The 24750-nt window shown below is 41.2% G+C and overlaps 1 protein-coding gene across 7 annotated transcripts in view; it reads right to left on the reverse strand.

Annotated features, from left to right (window-relative positions):
• Positions 1-4184, reverse strand: part of RAPGEF6 (Rap guanine nucleotide exchange factor 6) — a 66462-nt gene extending 62278 nt beyond the window's left edge. For all 7 annotated transcript variants that reach the window (XM_053463313.1, XM_053463318.1, XM_053463311.1 and 4 more), the window contains exon 1: positions 3816-4184. In XM_053463313.1, coding sequence (XP_053319288.1) covers positions 3816-3884 — 69 coding nt within the window. In that variant the 5' untranslated portion in view covers positions 3885-4184. The remainder of the gene's footprint in view (positions 1-3815) is intronic.
• Positions 4185-24750: the final 20566 nt, after the last annotated feature.

Below are 24750 nucleotides of genomic sequence, written 5' to 3' on the forward strand. Positions count from 1 at the left end.
CACAAGACAGAATCACTTGATCAGGCTGTTACCCCGGAGCTGTCAAAACAGACCCAATGATGCCAGCTTCTGCTGCAAAAAACGAGTATACTGTTATGTCCAAGGGTACTCTTGGCACATAGTACATCAATTAGAACGCTGGGGGGGGTTAAAGAACATCAGCTTCAAATACTATTCTTCTGCCAAAAGATGCCAAGTCTGAAACCCATACCTGGAAAATTGTAAGAGAGCGCTGAAAAAAAAAATCACACTATTATAATGATATTGTGTGTGATGTGACTTCAAAACACACACACATTATTATGTATATTATTCCCTTACCACTTTTACGACCTTCAATGCCATCGGAAAAAGAGCACCATGGAACATCACGGTTCCTGGTGCAGTCCTCAAAAACCATTACCGTGCGTACACGAGCATCAGAAATCTCACACGATCACATGTAAAGAGAAGACTTCCTATATGTATGGAGCCTCACGTTTACACTTACAAAGAGTGTGCCACCAGGCTGCCAGCTGATCTATAGTTAGTTACCATGCAGGGAAGTAGAAGCTAAACCACAACCAGTCACCCCCCTCCCTTCCACCACACACAAAGACCTGGTAAATAAGCCCCCCAAAAAATAAATGACGTAGGATTGTGACCAGCGACACGGTTTACAGTAGCATGGATACCATGTCTATTTGGTACGTTGTTTCTCACTCTCTTCCCTATGATTTTCCCTGCACTGATCGCACTGCAATACAGGGCCTCTGCACTGATCGCACTGCGGTGGCTGCGGGGGAGCAATCAGAGATTCCAGTAGGGTGTAGATATTCCCTGCTGGATCTCTCCTCCAAAGAGGTTCTGGTGGGTGTCAGCACTGAGACCGACAGAAAGGGAATGCCCGATCTCAGGCGCTTGCTGATGGGGATTCTAAGGTGTCAATAGACAGCCTGATCTCCCATGCAGCAACAGTGCATACAGATACATCCTAAAGGGAATCTTACCACAACTTTTGTGGACATGCATGTACATCTATAGGGTAATAAAGGGGTTAAAACAAACAAACAAAAAATCTGTATTTTTATGTTGAATACACAATACAGGGCCTCTTAATCCTGTCTGTCTGCTCCACTATGGCTACCAGTCCCTGACACCACAGGGTGGAATAGCACCTTTAACTAGCAATGGGTCAAGTGCAAGAAATATTGTCTGTCTCTTTCAATTTGTACTATAATATTATATAGAACTGTATTAAATGATTAAAAAAAATCTAAATAAATTACATTTACTGAAATACCCTCATCTATGTTTTGCTTACCATGTCAAAGAATGCAATTAACTTATTCTGACACGACCTGTCTTTCATAAAACCACATTGACAATGATATTGTTGGGGGGAAAAAATTTATTCTCAAATATTATTTATTAAACTTTCAAATAATTTCCCTACCACATATATTAGCTTCACATGCGTGGCTGAGAATTTGATTCCTTTTTGAATTTTGGTGCCACTTTTGCTTTAGTTCAGTCTTTTGGCACCATGCCCGATGAGAGAATCCTTGAAGTCGATTAACAATGGTCTGGTTATTTCTTGGCTAAGTTCACCAAGCACACAGGGATGTAAACCATTGGGCCCTGGGCCATTAACATATGTGGAATAGACTCAAACTAATATTAATAAAATATCTACGTATTGTTGGGTAGCAAGTTAAAACCAACATGGCTTTAATACGATGGCCAGTCAGGAAGTTAAAAAGAGAAGTTCATTTAAGACATATAAATCAAAGGGATCAGCAGCATCATTTACAAAATCTAGACACATGAAATGTGTATGTGAGGCACCTACGATGACTAAAGTAGAAAATGAGAAACTTCACAGCAAGACATGCCACAACCGCTCTTTTCAAATACATTAATGGAAGAAAAAAACAAAAGAATGAAACTTTTGGCCTGTTACATTGTGATATTGGTAAGTTGGTTAGGGAAGTCAGAAGTTTCAAATCATCATTTAACTTTTTGTATACCAATAAAGAAACGACACCTTTTGGCTGGATATCCTTTTTAGCAGCTATGAATGGTTATAAAACAAATCTAAATCTTGGCCTGTGGCACGGTTTTTAAAAACAGAAGGGGTGTACCCCGCTAAATAGTACACAAGAAAAAATTGGGGCACAATAATCACAATAATAGCTTTATGCAATGTGGAACTGCTAGCCCTTTCTTATACAGGCAGAAAGGATGTGTTTGTTCTTTCTAACATACACACAGTACCGGTCCTTAACAGTGAAGGAAGCTGAAGAACAACTAAACTACATCATCAGAGTTGATTTGGTCTACAGCCACACTGAATATCACAAATATGATAAATGCTGCCGTCGGTTGGGCCTTAATTTCCACGGAAAATATATTCTACAAAAAAGCGCCATAGGACAGAAATACATATATATTTGTTTTATAATTATTATTAGCCACCATGGTCTGCAAATTTGGAATCAGAGAATGTCCTTATACATTTTTCTAGTCCAATTCCCCCCACACAGTTTGCGAAAACAATTTCTAATAGCGGAGCTGAATGTGCGCTGAAATAGTCATCAGATGAGACTCAAGCTACTACCGCCATTCCCTTCAGGCCTCAGCCATCAGTAGCTGTTCCAGGGACTTCCACAAACTGGTACATTCAGGTTTTCTCTTATTTAGATTCCCTGGAACAAACAAAAGGCCACTGGTGTGCAGCAATACACCCACCCAAAATAAGTTTCAAATCATATGGTTGCTTTGCTTTCAAAATACAAACTATTCTGGAGCTGACTGGCGATAAGTACGTCACATGAGATGTGTTCAGCCAAACACAGAAAGTAGCCCATTGGTAAATGAATATTGATGGACTCTGCAGAATCCCCCTACGCATTTGCAAGAGGAACACCATGTCAAACATGTTAAAGTGCATATGGTGGCTGGGGTGCCCCTTTAAATTAATATATTTTGGGTTATGTCAATTTAACTAGAGAGATAACAAGTATTTTTTAAATCTGTCTCTAACATCTTTTTACCAAGTGATGCACTAAGCATCTAAAATAGTTTCAAACACAAATCGTATCCTCCCTTGAAAACAATACATGAAAAAAATAGAATCAGAATTCCACAAATCAAAAATAAAGCTCAGGTCTAGCCAGGAAGGGCTAGGGTTAATCTCTAGCACTTAAGTCCGCAGATTTGTTTTAGTTTGTCTCTTTAGATGTTTAATCACATAACAACAAAGATGTAAAAGAGTGTTTTCAGTTTCTATAGCAACAACCTATGAGAGCCTACTTTGTTATCAATGAAAATAAAAAAGTTCATGGGGAAAAAAAAAAATATGAATGAATCAAATTAAAATGAGAATTGTTTCTAGAAAAGGATAGGGCATTGGCCAGTAATAGTAGTTACGTTTGATTATGAATGACTGTCATTAAACGGTTAAAACAGTAGGATTTGGTGGAAAAAATACGTTAAGCAGCAAAACACAGAAGTAAGGTAATTTTTTAACTTTTGGCAACGATTCATCATATGATCAATGGCACCGATCCAACCAATAAAGCCAGCACGTTACAGGGCAAAGCGACATAGGATGCGCCGCATGGGGCACTTCTACTGGCGATTTGCCCCAGTTTCTTTTTTTTTTTTGCCTCAGCTGAGGTTTGGCAATTCAACCCTTTGTTTGCTGGCTGCGTTAAATCATTACAGAACGTAACCGGCCCGTCTTTGGATCTAGACTGGATTTATATCTCCTGCCATCTACTTCCCGTGTGTATCCGTCCCACGGTGAAAATAAACATAAAGAACATAATTACCTCATGGGTTCTTTCATTAGGCTTTTTCCTCAATGCCTCTTTAAACTTGTGCTCGATGCGGAAAGACATTGTATAAATATATATTTCTGTCGTTTAAATACCAAACGTAACACAAGGAGACAAAGAACCAGAAGAAACCACAGACATTACTTCTCCGTTCCTAAAAACCAGTGACTTCCTCTTCACTTCATGCAGTGTTTAGGACTCATTACAACTTAAAGTGAGTGCAAAGCAATATGAAGCTCTCCCCGGTCGCAAGAATCAACGAAGCACGCATTGTAATTTCACAAACGGTAACCGAGTCACTTCTGTCCATCAGAACCGATAAAGTTCGTGAGACTCGTGAGTCTCATATAACTCTTCCAGGTTACTTCATGAGTCGTCTCTTCAGGAAACCGCCCACAGCCAGCACTGACATGCGCGGGCGGGAAACCACCTCCCACTCGTGAACTGCGCTCCGGCCACAAGAGGCCGCCAAGCAAAAAAAGGATGCTGTTGCTTCAGTCACTATAGGGTTTTAGTCAGATTATAGTGTCAGCTATAGTGCTATTTGTTTGAGGATCGAGTTTAGGAGATAATAAGCGTTAATTTAAAATATATATATTTATTTATTTTTTTGGGGGGGGTCTCTAAAGCTCTTTAGTTCTTGTGAAGGCCTCTTTAGAATGTGGATGGTTCTGTCTTTTTTCAGAGTGATGGCATCTTAACCACTAGAACAGAGGTGTCCAAGTTTCTTCTGCAGTGGGCCACTTCACCAGAATTGTATACGTGCGAGGGCCGCACTCGTTTTTCACTGTGAGAAAATATGGCCTCTAATAAAATATGCAGATTGAAATAAAGTAAATGACACAAAACCTTTACTTTTCCTCTCAATGATTTCTAGGCCTAGAAAGTTTTGTGACTACAAATTCAGGATAATTAAAAATGAAATAGTTCTATTTATTCTGGGGATGCACCAAAATGAAAATTGACCCGGAGAAGCAGTACTCACCCGGCAATCAACGGGTCATTGGCCCGAATTAGGTCTTTAAAGTGGGGGTGCAGCCTATAATCGGGGTTTAGCGCAGGGATGCGCAGTTCGTATCGCCTGACGCCCGGGACATGCAGTTCCGGGCGGGTGTTTCCTTTTTTCTTTTTCATTTATCCCTGCTTGGTAAGCAGCAGGGTTAGGATCCGGATCTCCGGAAGCGCTGCAGTGGACCTGGATCCTTCTCTCCGGCAGGTGTGGACGTCTGCACGTAGACAGCCTCCGCTTCTATGGTGGTTGTCTACGGGCAGACGTTCATTGGCTGCGGCGATGTGCGTAGACAACCTCCGCTGCCGGCACTTCAGAAGTGCCGGCAGCGGAGGTTGTCCACGGGTATCGTGCAGATGTCCACTGGCCAGCTCCGCTAGACACCAGGGAGTCTGGGGGTGCGTTGGTATGTCAGGGGGTGGGGAGTGGCACTTCTAGGAAGCAGAGTGGCATATCAGGGGGCAGAGTGGCACTTCTAGGGGGCATAAAGCATATCTGGGGGCACAGTGGCATATCAGGGGTTATAATGCATATCTGGGTCACAGAGTGGCATATCTAGGGGCATTATGAATTAAGGGGGGACCTTAAAATGGCTATTGGTTTTCTGTTTGTTAAACTGTTAACAAAAATGCATGTATGCCTATTCATTAGATAAAATACTGTTTCACCATTCCACTAATGTGTATTTTTTCTTTAAAAATATTTTTTTTCTTCAAAAAAGCACCAAACTTTAAGGGTGCGGCCTATATTCAAGCCAATACGGTAATTTCCTCTCTTATCCTCACAAAATTAGGTAATTGACAGAAAATCCCCTCCACATTTATCAATTCAGATGTCCTGATTTCAGAAATACCTAATTTACATTTTCAAAAAGGTTATAAATTGATTTGCATTTTACTCAGTGAAATAAGTATTTGATCCCTTTGAAAACATGACTTAGTACTTGGTGGCAAAACCCTTATTGGCAATCACAGAGGTCAGACGTTTCTTGTAGTTTGCCACTAGGTTTGAACACATCTCAGGAGAGATTTTGCCCCACTCCTTTCCAAGTCATTAAGGTTTCGAGGCTGATGTTTGGCAACTCGTACCTTCAGCTCCCTCCACAGATTTCTATGGGATCAGGGTCTGGTGACTGGCTATGCCACTCCAGGACCTTAATGTGCAATTTATAACTAATTTGAAATGCGTTATTCTGGATTGTTGTGTTGTTATTCTGCCTTTCACTGTTCAAAAATATCTAAAATTTCTAAAATGTCTAAAATTTTAGACTGATCATGTCTTTGTCAGTGGGCAAACATACAAAATCAGCAGGGGATCAAATACTTTTTTCCTTCACTGTATATTTATATGTCATGTTTATTTTGAGAAATTAACCCGAAAATGTACGTAATTTTTATTACAGTTATATCACCAAGCACACTAATCACTTTTTATTGTAATTTATGTAATTATTTTTAATGTTTTGTTATAGCATTTTGTTATATGGTTATAGCACTCACTATATTGAGTTGTTCCTGTCTTAATAATGCATGTTAATGTTTGGGAAGTCCAGGTTCTAATTTTTTATGTTATAATAAAAATGACTATATTGAATGGGTTAAGTCTTCACTGGTATGCAGTCTTTTTGCACATCTGTGCATGCACAGTGAATTTATTTCAGATTTCCACGCTAGACCTTTAGACATGTTTAAACATTTCTACTTTTTTATAGTGTGGAATGTACATGTAAAAATGTATCTGTGCTGATACTCTGCGCACCCCATTGAATTGCTTTGGGGTGGTAGCTTTCCATTCCTTTCTAAGAAGCATATTTTAGGAAATCTGCAAATTTGATTTTGGTATGGAAATTGAATTTTAAACCATTTACACCATTAACACGAGGTCAGTTGTAAGGTCAATGTCTCTAATAACTGTGGGGTATGCAGCTGTCTAAATACATTGCAGGGAATGGGTGGTATATATATCATTGTCACCATGGCAATAGATCATGCCAGGCAGGGATTAAGGTAAAAGTCAAATCAGAGTTCATGTGCTGGAGTCTGATTGGGCCTTTGCATTAAATCCAGCTTGACTAACCTCACTCTGTTCCTCTTGACTCCCTTGTCGTCTTTCTTCTGGCTGGGGTCATTTTATTCTCACACATTGCATACTCTTCGGGCCATGCTTGCCGGTTGTGTCACATTTCCGATCAGTATTGCCTGATACTCACCTGCTATCAAGCTCATGTTGTATTCACTTGTTGTCTCTCTTTGGGGCGCAGCCGCCGCGTTTACACCTGTTGTATGTTCCTGTGACCATACTGGCTCGATGTGTTATATTTTATGCCAACTACTGCTATTAAGCACTTGTTGTATTCGCTTACTGCCTCTCTCACGGGCAAAGCCGCTATGTTTCCATCTGTTGTATGCTCTTGTGACCATACTGGCTAGATGTGTTATATTTTATGTCAACTAAACTATGTACTCCTTGCTATTAGGCTCATGTTGTATTCACTTGACAGAAGCATTGTTGCTCTTCCTTGTATCTCAAATAAATCCTCATGCCATTTTCCCCTCCCCCTCCCCTTTTTCTTTTCTGTACCCATCTCCCTTCGTAAAAACTTCAATAAATATTGATTTACCCTAAATACAGCTTGACCACCAATTTGCAAGAGGCTGCTCATTCATGGACTGTGGTGCGCTTGGCAGTATGGTGTGTGTGAGAGGCTGCTAACTCATATTGTTTTTGATGGTGGGCAGGCTGGAGAGGCAGAAGAAGAGGAGAAAAAGAGGGGAGAGAGAAGAGAAACAAAAAAGGAGGAAGAAGAAAAGGAGAGGTAGAGAGAAGAAAAAAGATTAGGAAAATACAAGAGAAAGATTGTGGAAATAGAACAGAGAGATAGAACAGAGAATGGGGATAAAAGAAAAAGGGGATTAAATCAAGTAAAATAGAGGAGAGAAAAAAAGGCTAAATATTAGAAAGAGTGGGATGTCAAAAAGAAGAGAGGGACAAGGGGAGAGCAAAGAAAATGAGAAAAGAAAGAGGGAGAGAACAGATGAAAAGAGAGATGGGAGATAATACAGTGAGAGAAAATGGGTAAAAGAGGAAAGGGTAAGGGGTGAGAGAGGTAAGAATGGGTAAGAGAAAGGAGAAACAGAGATGAGGTAGAGAACAAAGATGGCTGTGTAAAGAGAAGAAAAAGGGGAGAGGGAGAAAAGAAAAGGGGGGGAGAGATGGAGAGAGCATGCTGTTTTTATGATGGCCTTTATGATAGGCAAATGTACAGTGGCAAGAAAAAGTAAACAAACCCTGGTTTTCTGCATTAATTGTTCATAAAATGTCTACATGTAAGTCACACTTATAAACAAACACAATGTTCTTAAGCTAATAACACACAAACAATAGCAATCTTTCATGTCTTTATTGAACACACCCATTAAACATTCACAGTGCTGGAGGAAAAAGGTAAGTGAATCCTTCCATTTAATAACTGGTCAAACCTCCTTTGGCAGAAGTAACATCAATCAAGCGATTCTGGTAGCTGCAGATCAGACCTGCACAGCATTCAGGTGAAATATATACCGGTATATATATTATATATATATATATATATATATATATATATATATATATATATATATATATATATATATTAAAGTTTAAATGGGTGAGGTATATAAACTTTGCCCTTTATTTGGGAGCCCAACCATTTTGTCAGTGACACCTCTCATAGGGGTATTATGAGCCTAAATGCTTTAACCAAAATTCAGTACTAAAGCCTCATTTATTGAAAGTCTGAATTGTAGGTTTGAATTTGAGCACTGGTAATTTGTTTCTAAATATGTTGCTGATTTTCACTTCTTGCTGCTGTTCAGTAAATTGGAATTAAGCTCAGACATAATAAGGTTGATAATTAGGTTGATTCAATTGAAACAGTCGTCCTGCACACAGTATGTATGGGGCAATTCACTGTTCCTGACTAAAAGCTGATGATCGAATGTTTTTGGCAAAATGCCTATAAGTAGTAAACGTCGATATTACCTAATCATACCACAACATTCAACGTGAGAACAACAAAACCATTTAACCACCAATTAGATCAAAGGACAAATGCAAAGCCACATTGGTATGTACTGTTGACATAGGAAATGCTGATTCCCACTATTTAAGATGGGAAACTTGCAGCTACATTTTGTTTGTTGAGCTACAACATAGAGCTAAGGAGGGTGGCTAATATTTTCTTTTCGTTTGAACTCCCTCGATACATTCTAGTGTCACTTTACTGTTTTGTATGTCATTTAACTAAAGTAATGGACACATTAAGAAATATCTTAGTTCTTCTGTTTGCAGAACCAAATGGTATAAAATAACCTAAAAAAGCCCCACTTATAGCGATCTTTTTTAGTAAATATCCCTTACAAATTTCTAGAATATGGTGAATGTGTTCAAATGAGATATATTCCATGGTGGTGGCACCGTTAAAACGATTAAACGTCCTTGGTAAGGTTTATGTTTGCATGACTGTGCATATGATGTGTGTTTAATCGGTTCTTGCACTGTGTCTACATTTAGTTCTGTCAGGTTTAGAAGAAAGATTTGATAGTATTAAATGTGTGAGGCAAAAATGTTTCCATTTTAGTGCCCGTACAAACTGAGCACCTTATCCAATCGATGAAAGGGCAAGGTTTTCTAGGGTTTAACTGTAGCAACCTCTGTGCAGTCCTACCATGAAATGTACGCTCATTCTATTTTTTCCTTAGATATAGTCAGGTGATTATCTCGGTTTTAACAACTGAATATCACATACAAGTCAAGACACCTCTGGAACTAGACAGAGAACAGATACCACTGATAATGAGACTTTTTACTATTTCCTTACTATTACAAGCAATAGTGTGATACTTGGTTTTATCTCCTAGGGAATACTGCTACCACTGAGTCTGTAAATGCATTACAAATCAAAGTTTTCCTGGTCATTTCTGACCATCCAGTTTTTGAATGTGTAAAAGTTAACACGTTTTTCAGATTAAGTTACAAACTGAAGAAGGGCTTCACGTCTTGATGGTCTGTGGAGTAACACAAACTTGTGTGTAATTATGAAAAAGTTTACTATTAGATATGAATCAAAGAACAGCCCAGACTTTTTAACAACATGCCAGTCAGCTGATATCACGATACATCAGATGGCAGCATGCTGGCACTTACACCCCCCATGGATTTTGTTACCATAGTAGCAAGCATATTATACTTCCTGCTATTTGTGAGTTAGAGTGACGGTGTACTAGTGCGTCTGTATCGTAGAATGAGTGTGTAGTTATACAGTAAATGTGTGTGTGCTAGTGCGTCTGTTAGTTACCGAGTGAGAGGGGAGGCCTTACCTGGAATTTCAGATTATATTTTGTTTTTATTGTGGGTCACTGTATGCTTTTCACATGCAGATACATAATTGTCCTGGCAGCATTTTTCTAAAAAAATGTCAAGTGTGTGTGCATGTTGCATTTGCATTTGTTGACTATTTTCCTGGCTTCATACTCTGGTACAATTAGCTCCTTTATTGGGTATGTCAGTGTGCATTTTGACTATGGTTTTATCTATGTCGTGTGACAAGGGGGGGGTCTGGTGTTGAAAGATGGAGTCCAATATACATTAGTAGGCATCCGGGACAAAGACAAAGATAAGCCATATCGGCAGGATCCGAGTTCATCCAAGTTCAGGCCTGATCTGATGGCACAAGTGTGTAGCCAGATCTGGGTAACAAGCAGACATGGCAAACAGGACCAAAATGACAGGGACAGCAAAGCACAAAGCAAAATAGTGATGAAAACAAAACATACAAGCGAACTCTAGGAGCTGAGACAAATGCAAATATATAAAGGTTTATTTTATCATATGGCCATAAAATGTAAGCTTGCCACCACTTCACAGTACATCAGGCAAGTCCCAACACCTTAAACAGGGAAAACAGAACCTGTAGCAAGTAAGAAACAAACAAAGGAGCAGGGTGGGGCAGGTTAAATACAAAGAACAGAGAAACACAAAATAAGGCACAACGATACAGGGGACTTGATGCATACTACTTAGACACCAAGCAAAACATGCAGCCTTAGAGTCTACTGCTTGTTACCGTCTTCATTTATCCAATTTCTTGGCCCTGCTCTCCTTCTTGATAGCTTTGAGTAGCATAGTACATACTGCTGGATCCCTGATGTTAATAGCGTTATTTTTTCAGTCAGTAAAATTAATTAAAATCACAAACAATAACAAACTAATACAAAAGGAGAAGAGGGCTCTGCTTTTACAAGCTTATAATCTAGTCAATTGCAACAAGTTTCTACGTTTTCTCAGACTCCCGCTACAAGCCTCTACCTTACCTTATGTTCCAGCTACAAGCATCTGCTGTCACATACTATGGTCTTCTACAGGAACTAGCCAATAATACAATCAGCCATAACATTATGAACACTGACAGTCTGTATTGATGCTTGGAGATACCATCTCTTGAAGTTAACAAGTGGAGATTAAGCCAACAGTTTTAAGGTCTTAAGTAATTATTATTACTGCAGGGATACAAGCATTCTTCCACAGCCACGGAAACTGGTAGGTTTTCAGTAACTGGACTTGTTTTCAGCTTGGACAGTTTGTTGACTCAGTTTCCTTAGACTCCAGGTTTCAGCTCTCTGACTGTTCCAATGGGTTCTAGATCTAGGTATTGCATTTCTTCGAAGCAGTTCTGCAAATAAGGTCATGTTTATGTGTCTAGTGTTATGCTAGGGTCTCTGTGCTAGACCGTTCAATGAGGACTTAATTTATATGAACCATTTTTATCTTCATCTTCTTTATTTTAAGCTAATTATGAGATCATCCTTCCCTCATTTTGTTTTCTTTTCAAATTGATCAGGAAGATTGAGGTAGAAATGGCAATTTAGATATGGTGAGATATCACTCTGTCTATGTCCGGCATTCAAGGAAGAAGGCCTTCAACCTGTTTATCTTACCAAGTGGAAGTAACTTCTGGTCCAAACCTCATGATATGGTTAGCGTCTGAAAATGTTCATACATATAAATCTCAAGAGGCAGCAGTGTCTTCAGGTAATAAAACAGACATAACTGGGACCTTTTTACTTGGCCAGTTGCAGCTCACATGTCTAAGGTTTACTGCAGTTTGGATATCGGGGGCAGATTTGGTTGTTTTGGTGTTCATTCATTTGGTAGAAGAGTCTGCATTTTTAATGCGTCCACTACTCATTATGAAGAGACCTCATTGGCTGGTTTGTCCCGCAAGGAGGGAAAACCGGCCCTGTATAATGCAAAATTCAATGTGTGAGGACACTGAAGAAATCTAACTATATAACTAAATTCAACTATGCCTTATAAAGGGAGCCATTTTCCATCATAGTGCATAGTCAAGTTATGAAGTTGGAACGAGATAGGAGGTGGGCAGTGTACACAGCAATAATGTATTTAATGTGTAGGAGTCTCATTGGAAACCTAGAAAGTTAGCACCGCTTGATTTGTTCTGTGGGAAGTTATCATTATCACACAATTCGCTCCCTTTCTCAGTAGAAATTCCAACTTGTCACACAGGGAAAACACTGCTGGAAAATCTTGTTTAATACTTTTACTGGAACATACGCTTTCTACACAAAAGCATTGGATTTGTCATGGGCTAGCTGACCGCAATGTGAATAATAACCTGTCACAGTTTTTTCTCACAATTCCATATGTTTGCAAGAAACCCTGGTGGATACCGATGTGTCATTCAATGTGCCCTACAATAGAGCAGAGTGGGGCAATTGCTCCAGACAGCACTTTTGAAGGGGCGGCACTTTTTTTTTTAAATTTTTTTTTTTAAAGAGGAAGAGAGAGAAGGCGCCGACTGGTTTTCGCTTACCAAGTTGTCAGTACCCGCTCGGTGCCCCTCTCTCTCCTCTGCGAGCCCTCTAGCTCGGTCTCGGTGCCGGCTTGTAATGCTGAGCGCCGGAAGATGACATCATTTCATTACAAGCCGGCACCGAGACCGAGCAGGGAGATTCGCCGCAGGACTGCTGAATGGTAAGTACAAAGGGGGGGGGATAGGGTAGATAATAGGGAGGGAGGGTAGATAATGGAGGGGCGGCAGAGGAATGGTAGATAATGGGGGGGCATTTTAAACTTCGCCCCAGGCGGCATAATGCCTTGGGCCGATCCTGGTGTCATTTCTACCATAGGGGCAAATATAAGTTTCCCTTCAATGCTTCTTCTTCAATATAATAATAGCTTGGGGCAGTGCTACAGTTTTTTTTTTCATTGTATGATTATATGTTATATTGTATAATATAATGAACATGAAGGAAGCATTATAATGGGGAATGATGTCAAAAGTGGATTAGATGGCACTTGTATCAGCAAGAGTCCTTATAGGTAACATCATTAAAACAATCTAAGGAATAAACTTTTAAGATAATGTTATATATTATATTCACACACAGTGATGCAGTGTTAGGTGTGTCTGTGGCTGAAAACCTGGGATCATATGATCAACAGTCAATGCAGTTTAATATAGTAGTGGATGAAAGGTTTCACATTTATAAAGGTGCTGGATTAAGAAAAAAAGACTGATTACAGGGAATCTAGCAGCAAATAGATCAACTAAAAGAAAACGTATCTGGCTCTATAGGAAGGTGACATAAATTAAAGAAAAAAACATATAGATGAAAGTTACAGAAAGTAAACAGAAAGAGTGTGTATTCGTGTGAAAGCCCGGATGTTGAATGCCTACTATTGAGAAGAATATCAGATTTTCGAGTAAAGTTCAATTTCATGCAGTCAGCTGGAGTGGTGTAAAGCACATTGCCACTGGACACGTGTTCTTTGGATTGCTGAATCACACTTCACTATCTGGAAGTTGAAGAATGAATCTGGGTTTGGCATATGACAGCGAACACTGGAATGCGTAATGGATACTGTAATGGTCCATTGCTGTTTTTCAGAGTTTGGGCTCGGCCACTTATTTCCAGTAAAGGGTAATGTTAATGCTACAGTATACAAAGACATTTTATACAATTGTATGCATCCAACTTTGTGGTACCAGGTTGTGGAAGACCCTTTCCTGTACCAGCCTGACTTCTGTCCCTGTACAAAAAGAAAGTTCTATAAATAAATAGTTTGATAAGCTCCGTGGACAAAATTGGGTGGTTTGCACAGAGCCCTGACCTTAATTCAATTGAACACCTTTGGGATGTATTGGAATGCCAATTGTGATCCAGGCCCTCCTGTCCCAATATAAGTGCCTGATGGACAAAATTCCCAGCTGTGTATTTGTCATTTCGTGTCACAAAACAGACCTTTAGGACGTGTATCATATCTTACATATGGCATAAAACAAAACAATACAATTGTAATACAATTTATCCAATCCTTAACAGTATATTAGATCATATACAGACTCCTCTGAGTAACCCAATAGTAACATGCGTAATCTGAAGAACAACGCATACGCCGTTTAAATAATATATTCCATGTGCTGCAAAAGAATCAATTCTGTAGCAATACTATTGTAAGAATTGTAAGATATGCATATGTAGTAATAAAGCTCTGAATGTAACATGTAAGCAGCCAAAATAAGCTTGTCCCCAATAAGTATCATTGTTAAATCCTAGAGAAGCCCAGATGAAGCAAGGCAGATTCATATAGCAAATGGCTCCCCTAGATGAAGTATGAAAGCCTTACAGCATCCACGCCTCTGGCACTCAAATGGTTAAAGTCAGAGGAGCTGCAGGTAAAGTTAGGTAACTACCGTATCGCTGAGTAATGAGATTCTGAAAATGCTTCTCTGCAGAGGCAGAGCAACTACACCTTATTGGGAAAGAAAAATACCATCGTGCAGATCTACGCTGCAGATTGTGAACGTGGCGGAGTAGTAAGCATTTCATTGAACGTTTTAGAGCTATACAGAAAGCAACGTGCAGATTTCAATGCAAACAAAAAGACATGTAATGAACATAGAAGCAGAATAGAACTATTTGGCCCACCTAGTCTGCCCATGTTTTCTGGTGTAAGACTCAGGTCTTCATCAGTCATTGATCTTGTCTTAAATTCAGGATTTCAGGACAGCTTTATGGCTATGTCATGTATGTTTACATTCCCTCATTGTATTAGCCTCTACAAACGCTGATGGGAGGCTGCTCCATTTATCTACCACCCTTTCAGTAAAATAAAACTTCCTTTTAACCTCTGACCTTCTAGTTTTAGACTATGACCTCTCGTTCTAACATTTCTCCCCCTTGAAATAAAACTTCCCTCCTGTACTTCTAAATCCCTTTATGTACCGTATTGGCTCAGATATAGGCCGCCCCCGTATATAGGCCGCACCCTAAAAGTTTGGTGCTTTTTTCAAGAAAAAGTTTTTTTCTTTAAAAAAGCACCAAAAAAAACATGCTGCCACTCTGCTCCCCCAAGATATGCTGCCACTGTCCTCCTCCTCCCCCCCCCGAGATATGCTGCCACTGTCCTCCTCCTCCCCCCAGAGATATGCTGCCACTGTCCTCCTCCTCCCCCCCCGAGATATGCTGCCACTGTCCTCCTCCTCCCCCCCGAGATATGCTGCCACTGTCCTCCTCCTCCCCCCCGAGATATGCTGCCACTGTCCTCCTCTGCCCCCCCCCCTACTTACCGGAGCAGACTCCCGGCTGTCTTGCGGAGCCGGCGGGGGACATCTACGCAGTACGCGTATACAACTTCCGGTCCCGGCACTGGATGTGCCGGCACCGGAAGTTGTATACGCGTATTGCGTAGATGTCCCCCGCCGGCCCCGCAAGACACCCGGGAGTCTGCTCCGGTAAGTAGGGGGGGGCAGAGGTAAAACGCATCGTGCGGATGGTCCGTGGGAAGTGCTGGCAGGGGAGGCTGTCTGAGCGTATCGGGGAGTAGGATGCAGGTCCCCTGCACCGCTGCGGGGGATCTGTATCCTATCCCCGCTGCCTGCCCCGCACTAGTCGGGCACTAGACCCCGAATATAGGCCACACCCCCACTTTAAAGACTTAAAGTGGGGGAAAAAAGTGCGGCCTATATTCGAGCCAATACGGTATTTATGTTCCTATTACATTTATCCTGAAAACCATTCATTCATTTGGTAGCCTTCTTTTGAATGCTGTCTGATATGTCAATATCTTTCTGTAGATGGGGTCTCCAGAACTGTACACAGCACTCTAGGTGAGATCTGACCAGAAATCTGTAAAGGGACCACGTCCCCCCTTCTTGTAACTTATGCCTCTAGCTATATAAGCTTTATCACTTGCTTTTTGAGATCTTTATTGTATTGTCTTCGTACCCTTAAGTCCCAAATGCATTATTTTACATTGAACACTGAACAGCAGCTGCCAACACTTCTAATTTACTTAAACCACTTTGCTATTTGACTTGTTCCACCGGGAATGTCTACCAAGGTAAATTCATGATTTTTATCTCATTTTATTCCAAATGCACATGGAGGCTGCCATTGTCAGCCATCATATTTTAGGGGGCTTTTCCTGCTAAAACACCACGCTGATCTGATTCTTTATGTCAATTCCTAGACGTTCATTAACCTTGGTATCTTGTTGCATTATTAAGACTTTCATGGTCATTTTTTTTATAAGGAGTCAACGTGTTTGTGTATTAGATTTGACTATGATATGACAAAAAATAAACAATTGCAGCTGTCTAAAAACAATGTATTGTGAAAAAACAAACTTTTAACAGAGAAGCTAAAATTGTTTTAAAAAAAGAAAACAGCACAATACTTTCCACTCCTCGCCTATTTAATTATGCTTTATGCAGGGCCAGCTCAGCAAGAGGAACCAGGCCCTTGGTAATCAATAGTGAAGTGAGTGAGTTGAAACCACAATTCTGTTTCCAGCTCTCCTTTAGTGAATAGACTGCACTGCCCTTGCCTGTGTTCAATTTCACCGTCTTCCTCATTTTGTATGTATAGAGACAGAACATAGTTTTACCACATACTACTCTAAACATTCCAAAGTTGTTAAATTAGTTATAAGAAAGTTAATTTCCTTTCTTTTGTATAATGCATGTTTTGTGTACCAGAACTCAATTTTTTTTGTCCCTTAGGACATTTTCACATACTTTTGATTACTTTGAACAAGTTAGTAGTAATTGCGGATGGAGTAATAGTTGTCAGGGAACTCCTTATATTTATTTATTGAGCATAATGTTAAGTGAAAAAAGTCAGTACTTAAGTAGCTAATACTACCTCTTAGTTTTAGTAAGTTCTAGTTGCATTAGTACTTTTGGTTACGGAAAAACAATAGTATTTAACCCCTTCGCGACCTTTGCCGGTTCAGGACCGTCATGACAAGAAGGTCACTAAATGACCTTTGACGGTCCTGAACCGTCAAAAAGTTAAATAAGCTTAGAAAGTGATCAAGGATCACTTTCTTCGCTTAAACGGCCTTGCTGCAATGCCTCGATGTCGAGGCATTCAGCAAGGCCGAGATCGGCATCGGGGGCCATGTCTGGCCCCTCCCCGGGGCGTCAACAGCCGCCATACATTGTATGGCAGCGGACGCCCGTTTTAAAAGCGTTTAGGAGGCGATCAACGATCGCCTCCTAAACTTAAATGGTGTCGCTGGAATGCCTCGATCAGGAGGCATCCAGCGACACCAAACACTTACCTTTAGGTGGGCCGCAGCTGCCGGTGATCTTCGCCATCAAGTAAGATGGCCGCCGCTCTGTAAAAAAAACAAACAAGAAAAAGTTTGCTAGATGGTCTCCAGACCCTCTAGAGAACTGGCTCCACTTGCTGGTTGAATACAGGTACTGCATTCAACCATGCAAGTCAATGGAGCCCAGCTTTCTAATCACTATGTGATTAGTAAAATATTAAAAAAAAATGGAAAAAAAAAAATGTGCTAACATTTAAAAATAATTATGCAGTGATGTCACTAGATGAACCATCCAGTACCAGCAAAATGTGTAAAAAAAATATAAAAAAAGTATTAAAAAAATAAAAAAAATAAAAAAATAAAGTTTATTATTTTGAGCAAGTGCTAAAATTTCTCAAAAATCTCAAAGAGTTAAAATAAAAGCACTTCAAATACCCAAGGGGTGTCTAATATATAAAAAAAATGGCTGATGGGGTAAATTGGAGTGGCCTAGCTCACAGATAGGGCATACCGTGTTTCCCCGAAAGTAAGACAGTGTCTTACTTTCTTTTTATCCCTAAAAGCCCCACTATGTCTTACTTTCGGGGTATGTCTTATATTGGGAAAAAATTGAGAGTGATGGGAGTTATGATGTACTTTTAGAGCATAATTAGATCATGAAAAAGACATTGGAAATGGTACAGCATAACACCCATCACTCTCACACACTTACCAATCAACACACCTACCAATCCACACGTATACCAATCCACACACATATACACCAATCCACACGTATACACAAATCCACACACATATACACTAATCCACACACATATACCAATCCACACACATATACACCAATCCACACACATATACACCAATCCACACACACATACACCAATCCACACACACATATACACCAATCCACACACACATATACACCAATCCACACACACATACACCAATCCACACACACATATACACCAATCCACTCTCACTTAATGCTTTCTTACCTTTCCTTTCTTCTTTCAGCTTCTTTTCCTCCTCTTCGCTCCTCTTCTTCAGTTCTTGTCTCCTTCCGGGTCAGAGGGCACGGACAGCGGTGGGCGCGGCTTCAGTGTTGTGCGCGGGGATCTGACAAGAAACCCCGGCGCACAACAGCTGTTGCCGCGCAGATCACAAGGGAGCGGTATCGGAGGTCATTAACAGACCTCCGGCTCCCTTGAGTGATTTTAAGCCGGGTTGAACCCGGCTTAAAATCACTCAAGGGAGCCGGAGGTCTGTTAAAGACCTCCGATACCGCTCCCTTGCGAGCCTGCTCCTCCAGCGGCTGACATTACTGTCCGTCTCTGGAGGGGTGCCGGGTGCCGCAGGTTGGCACCCCCTGGAGTGTGGCGCCCTGTGCGGTCGCACACCCCAAAGGTCGGCCCTGCTCTAAGGGGCCGGCCTTAGGGGTCTGCGGCGGAACAGGGTTTAAATAAAAACATCGGGGGTTTTTTTCAACTTTATTTAACATCCTCCATGTTAAATAAAGTTAAAAAAACTTTATTTAACATGGAGGATGTTAAATAAAGTTAAAAAAAAACCCCGATGTTTTAATTTAAATCCTGTGCGGCCGCAGACACGTAAGGCCGGCCTTGGTGGGGACTTCCCGGCCCCTTAGAGTGGCGGACCCGGCAAATCCCCCGTGTTTCCCCGAAAGTAAGACATATGTCTTACTTTCGGGGTACGGCTTATATTAGCCGACCCCTCTGAAACCCCCGATACGTCTTACAATCGGGGGTGTCTTACTATCGGGGAAACACGGTAGGTACAGACTGACCAAAATGGAGAAAAAAAGCGCACTTCCCAAATGTGGCATTTTAAATCTGAAACAACCCGACAAACCCATGCATGTCGGGTATCACTGCACTCAGGAGATGTTCCTGAACACATATTGGGGGGTTGTTTGACAGTGACATATACCAGAACCTGTATATCTATAACTAAAGTACAATTTGTGTGAAAAAAATTACTATTACAAAGTTTGACAAAGTGTAGTTCTATAATTGGTGCATGGAAAGGGTTAAAATAAAAGCATTCGGAATACCCTGGGGTGTCTAGTTTTCCAAAATATATGGTTTGAATGGGTTAAATTGAGTTAACCGGCTTCAAAGATATTCCAAAGAGGAGATGGAGGCAGAATGACCAAATGACCACCTGAATTACGCATGCCCCAAAAGTAGCCTTTTACCAGCCAAACAATCTGACAAACCCATGCATGTGGGGTATCGCTGTACTCAGGAGATGTTCCTGAACACACATTGGGGTGTTGTTTGATAGTGACATATACCAGAACCTGTATATCTATAACTAAAGTACAATTTGTGTGGAAAAAAAAAATAAAAAAAATTACTATTACAAAGTTTGACAAAGTGTAGTTGTATAATTGGTGCATGGAAAGGGTTAAAATAACAGCATTTGGAATACCCTGGGGTGTCTAGTTTTCAAAAATATATGGTTTGAATGGGTTAAATTGAGTTAACTGGCTTCAAAGATCTTCCAAAGAGGAGATGGAGGCAGACTGACCAGATTTGTTAAAAAAGATTTGGAAATCATAAAACGCTGCTTGTACTTATTGCCCTATAACGTACAAAAAACAGCAAAAAAACATAAAAACATTGGGTATCTCTAAACTCAGGACAAGTAGTAGAATCTATTTAGCTAGTTTTTTTACTTGCTTTTTTAGGTGAGTAAAAGATTTTTCAAATAAAAGTCATAAAATGTCTTTTTTTTCAATTTTTCACCATGTTTTTTTTATTTTTTTTATAGTAAATAAGATGATACGATCAAAATAATGGTATCTGAAGAAAGCCCATCTTGTCCTGAAAAAAACAATATATAACTTATGTGGGTACACTAAATGGGTGAGGAGAAAATTACACCTGAACACAAGCACCACAAAAGTGTCAAAACAGCCTCGGTCCCACAGGGTAGAAAACGAAAAATGAGCCCGGTCCTTAAGGGGTTAAGAGTTAACAGCGTAATAGTTATTTTAGTTAGTAATTTTGATTGGTGGTTACTGAGGAATCCCTCGGAATTCAAGTGGCATTTACTTTAAAATTGTTTTAAAATTAAATCAAATAAATACACTGACGGAATATAAAGTATAGCAAACACAGGCCATTTTAACACAGGGGTGGTTACAGGGCCGGACTGGGACTGAAAAGCAGCCCTGGAAAAATTTGGAGACCAGCCCCATATAGTTTATCTCACGGTGAAGCTCTTATACCCACACTCACCCCTTATACATACCCGAGTCACACTATGTGCCATTCTTTTTATCTCATTATTTGTATTAAAATGCCAGAAAGCAAAAGTGTTAAAAGGCCCTAATAAATGAAATACATTACACATAATGGGATCAAAACATTTACTACTGCGAACATTTTTAGATGAAAGAGTTCCATTTTATTCAGTGGAACAAAATACTGATCACATTATTCTTCACGATATTCTGGTAAGAAACTTTTATTTCTTTATTAATTCATGTAGACTATTTTTTTCCATATTTAATAAAAGCTATGATTGAGACATGTAGGGGGTTAAAAGGCATATCATGGGACAGAGTGGCATATAGTGGGTATAAGGCATTCATGGAGGCAGAGTGGCATGAAGGGGGTTAAAAGGCATATCATGGGGCACTCTGCCTCCAGAAAAGCCTTATGCCCCCCTATATGCCACTCTGCCTCCCTGATATGCTTTATACCCTCCTATATGCCACTCTGCCCCATATATGCCACTCTGCCTCCAGAAATGCCTTTTACTCCCTATGTCACTCTGCCTCCAGAAATGCCTTATACCCCCCATATGCCACTCTGCCTCCCTGATATGCCTCAACCCTCCTATATGCCCCTCTGCCCCGTGATATGCCTTTTAACCCCCTTTTTGCCACTCCACCTCCAGATATGCCTTTTGACCCCCTATATATCACTCTGCATCCAGAAATGCCTTATACCCTATATGCCACTGTCCCATGATATGCCTTCTAACCTCCTATATGCCACTCTGCCATATAGGGGGTTAAAAGGCATATCATGGGACAGAGTGGCATATAGGGGGGTATAAGGCATTTCTGGAGGCACAGTGGCATAAAGGGGGTTAAAAGGCATATCATGGGGCACTCTGCCTACAGAAAAGCCTTATGCCCCCTATATGCCACTCTGCCTCCCCAATATGCTTTATACCCTCCTATATGCCCCTCTGCCCCATGACATCCCTTTTAACTCCCTTTATGCCACTCTGCCTCCAGATATGCCGTTGACCCCCTATATGTCACTCTGCATCCAGAAATGCCTTATACCCTATATGCCACTCTGTCCCATGATATGCCTTCTAACCTCCTATATGCCACTCTGCCATATAGGGGGTTTAAAGGCATATCATGGGACAGAGTGGCATATAGGGGGTATAAGGCATTTCTGGAGGCAGAGTGGCATAAAGGGGGTTAAAAGGCATATCATGGGGCACTCTGCCTACAGAAAAGCCTTATGCCCCCTATATGCCACTCTGCCTCCCCAATATGCTTTATACCCTCCTATATGCCCCTCTGCCCCATGACATCCCTTTTAACTCCCTTTATGCCACTCTGCCTCCAGATATGCCGTTGACCCCCTATATATGTCACTCTGCATCCAGAAATGCCTTATACCCCTATATGCAACTCTGGCATATAGGGTGTTAAAAGGCATATCATGGGACAGAGTGGCATATAGGGGGGTATAAGGCATTTCTGGAGGCAGAGTGGCATAAAGGGGGTGAAAAGGCATATCATGGGGCACTCTGCCTCCAGAAAAGCCTTATACCCCCCTATTTGCCACTCTGCCTCCCTGATATGCCTCAACCCTCCTATATGCCACTCTGTCCCATGATATGCCTTCTAACCCCCTATATGCCACTCTGCCATATAGGGGGTTAAAAGGCATATCATGGGACAGAGTGGCATATAGGGGGTATAAGGCATTTCTGGAGGCAGAGTGGCATGAAGGGGGTTAAAAGGCATATCATGGGGCACTCTGCCTCCAGAAAAGCCTTATGCCCCCTATATGCCACTCTGCCTCCCCGATATGCTTTATACCCTCCTATATGCTCCTCTGCCCCTCTGCCCCATGATATACCTTTTAACCCCCTTTATGCCACTCTGCCTCCAGATATGCCTTTTGACCCCCTATATGTCACTCTGCATCCAGAAATGCCTTATACCCCTATATGCAACTCTGGCATATAGGGGGTTAAAAGGCATATCATGGGACAGAGTGGCATATAGGGGGGTATAAGGCATTTCTGGAGGCAGAGTGGCATATAGGGGGACACACTTACATACACACACATGCCGATTTTTTTTGTTTTTAACAAATACAAAAAACATACAGTACAAAAAATACATTATTTTACTCACCTTCTACTTCTCTTGACTTCTTGGCAGCTGCACACTGTTCTCTTCTCTCTCCTGACAGGATGCCACTGACCTGACATCCGGTGCTGCAGCAGTCTGAGCGCGAGGGGGCGGAGCTTCCACCTCACGCTGCTCCCATCACTATGCAGCCATCAGACTGCTGGGAATGTAATCTAAACGGCCGGTGCGTGCTGATGCCGCCGGCCGGAGCTACTTTAACACTTTTTTTTTATTATTTATATGGTAAGCTGGATCGGCTTGCCATATAAAGTAAAAAAAAAAAAGTATTAAAGCAGAGGCGGCCGGCGGCATCAGCACGCATCGGCCGTTCAGATTACATTCCCAGCAATCTGATGGCCGCATAGTGATGGGAGCAGCGTGAGGGGTGAAAGGTCAGTGCGAGGGGGCGGAGCTTTCACCCCTCACACTGCTCCCATCACTAGACGGCCATCGCACACGGCTGCTGGGTGCTGATGCGGCCGGCCGCTTTGATTAGATTTCGGGCAGCCTGGGGGGCAGCTCAGCGGCTGTCTTCATGGCCGCCCAGCCCACGGACCTTCCGGCCCACCGGGAAATTTCCCGGTATCCCGGTGGGCCAGTCCGGCCCTGGGTGGTTATCTTCTTCTGAGTAAATTACACAAATATTCCTGACAGCCATGGAATTAGAACAACAATTTTTGGCTGAAAACCCTAACTTGTGTTGTAGCAAAGCACCAATGAAATATTGTGAAATATACTAATGTGAGTTAATTTAGAAGATTCTGGGTGCTAACCATTTTTATGGATATTACCAAAACGCCCACAATGACAATGTACTGGATATGATTGCCATATAAAACTCACCACCTTATCGCCCATAATCAAGGCCTAGATTACAGGTGTATTTCCCTGAGATTCAAGCAATACTTTCTGATTTGGCACGGCCTAAAGTATATACAAGAACTGCCACCTTACTCTTCCTGTGAGCCAGAGATCTGGCAGGAAATCAGTTTTGAACCTTATTTGCCAAACTGCACAGTTTCTATACTGTATGAGCAAAAGTATGCGGACACCTGACCATCACACCAAAGACATGCACATTAATATAGAGTGCCTCCCGCCCTTTGCAGATATAACACTTCTGGGAAGGCTTTTGACAATCCAAACAGCATTTGTGAGGTGAGGCCATCAGCATTCCAAGTCATCCCAAAGGTGTTTAGTGGGGTTAAAGTCAGGACCGCTTCAGTTCCTCCACACCAAACTTGTCAAACGTTGTCATTATGGACCAGTTTTTTCCCCACAGACACTTTCACAGCATTATGCAATACAAGTAACTCTGGAATGTCAGTTGGACATACCACAACCCTGCGTTTCTAGTACTTGGTTTTCTAGAATATGTATGTATGTATGCATTGTATGCATATGGTGAGGTGCTGATAAAAGGTCTGGATTATGGGGAAAAAAAACATTAATAATTTTTTTATTGCTTGACCACGCGTCCACGCATCTCTACAGATAAAAAAGTGTGTGTGTGGGGGGGTAGATTTCCAAAGCACCAAACAGTGGAGCGACATCAGACCAGAGAGGAGGAAGCATGTTGATGCTCTAGAAATGAAGCTTCTCACTCAGGTAAGTAGTTCCACTACTCTGTAAAGCATAGTAGTTTTGTTACTTTTGCAACTTAAAGCTTTGGCAGTTTTTAACATAATTAGTTGAAAAGCTGCAGCCCAAATGGTTACATTTTCACAACTGTAGCATCTTGGAGCTTTGTGTTACCCAGGCAGCCTCTTGGTAAGAGAACACATACTTTAATATGTATCCTTTATACTTACACAAAAAAAAAAAAACCCACTTACCCAAAGGAGAAGCTGCACCTCTAGAGCAGCAACATGCTTCTTCCTCTCTGG

The sequence above is a fragment of the Spea bombifrons genome, chromosome 4, assembly GCF_027358695.1.
Source record: "Spea bombifrons isolate aSpeBom1 chromosome 4, aSpeBom1.2.pri, whole genome shotgun sequence".
Taxonomy (NCBI): Eukaryota; Metazoa; Chordata; class Amphibia; order Anura; family Pelobatidae; genus Spea; species Spea bombifrons.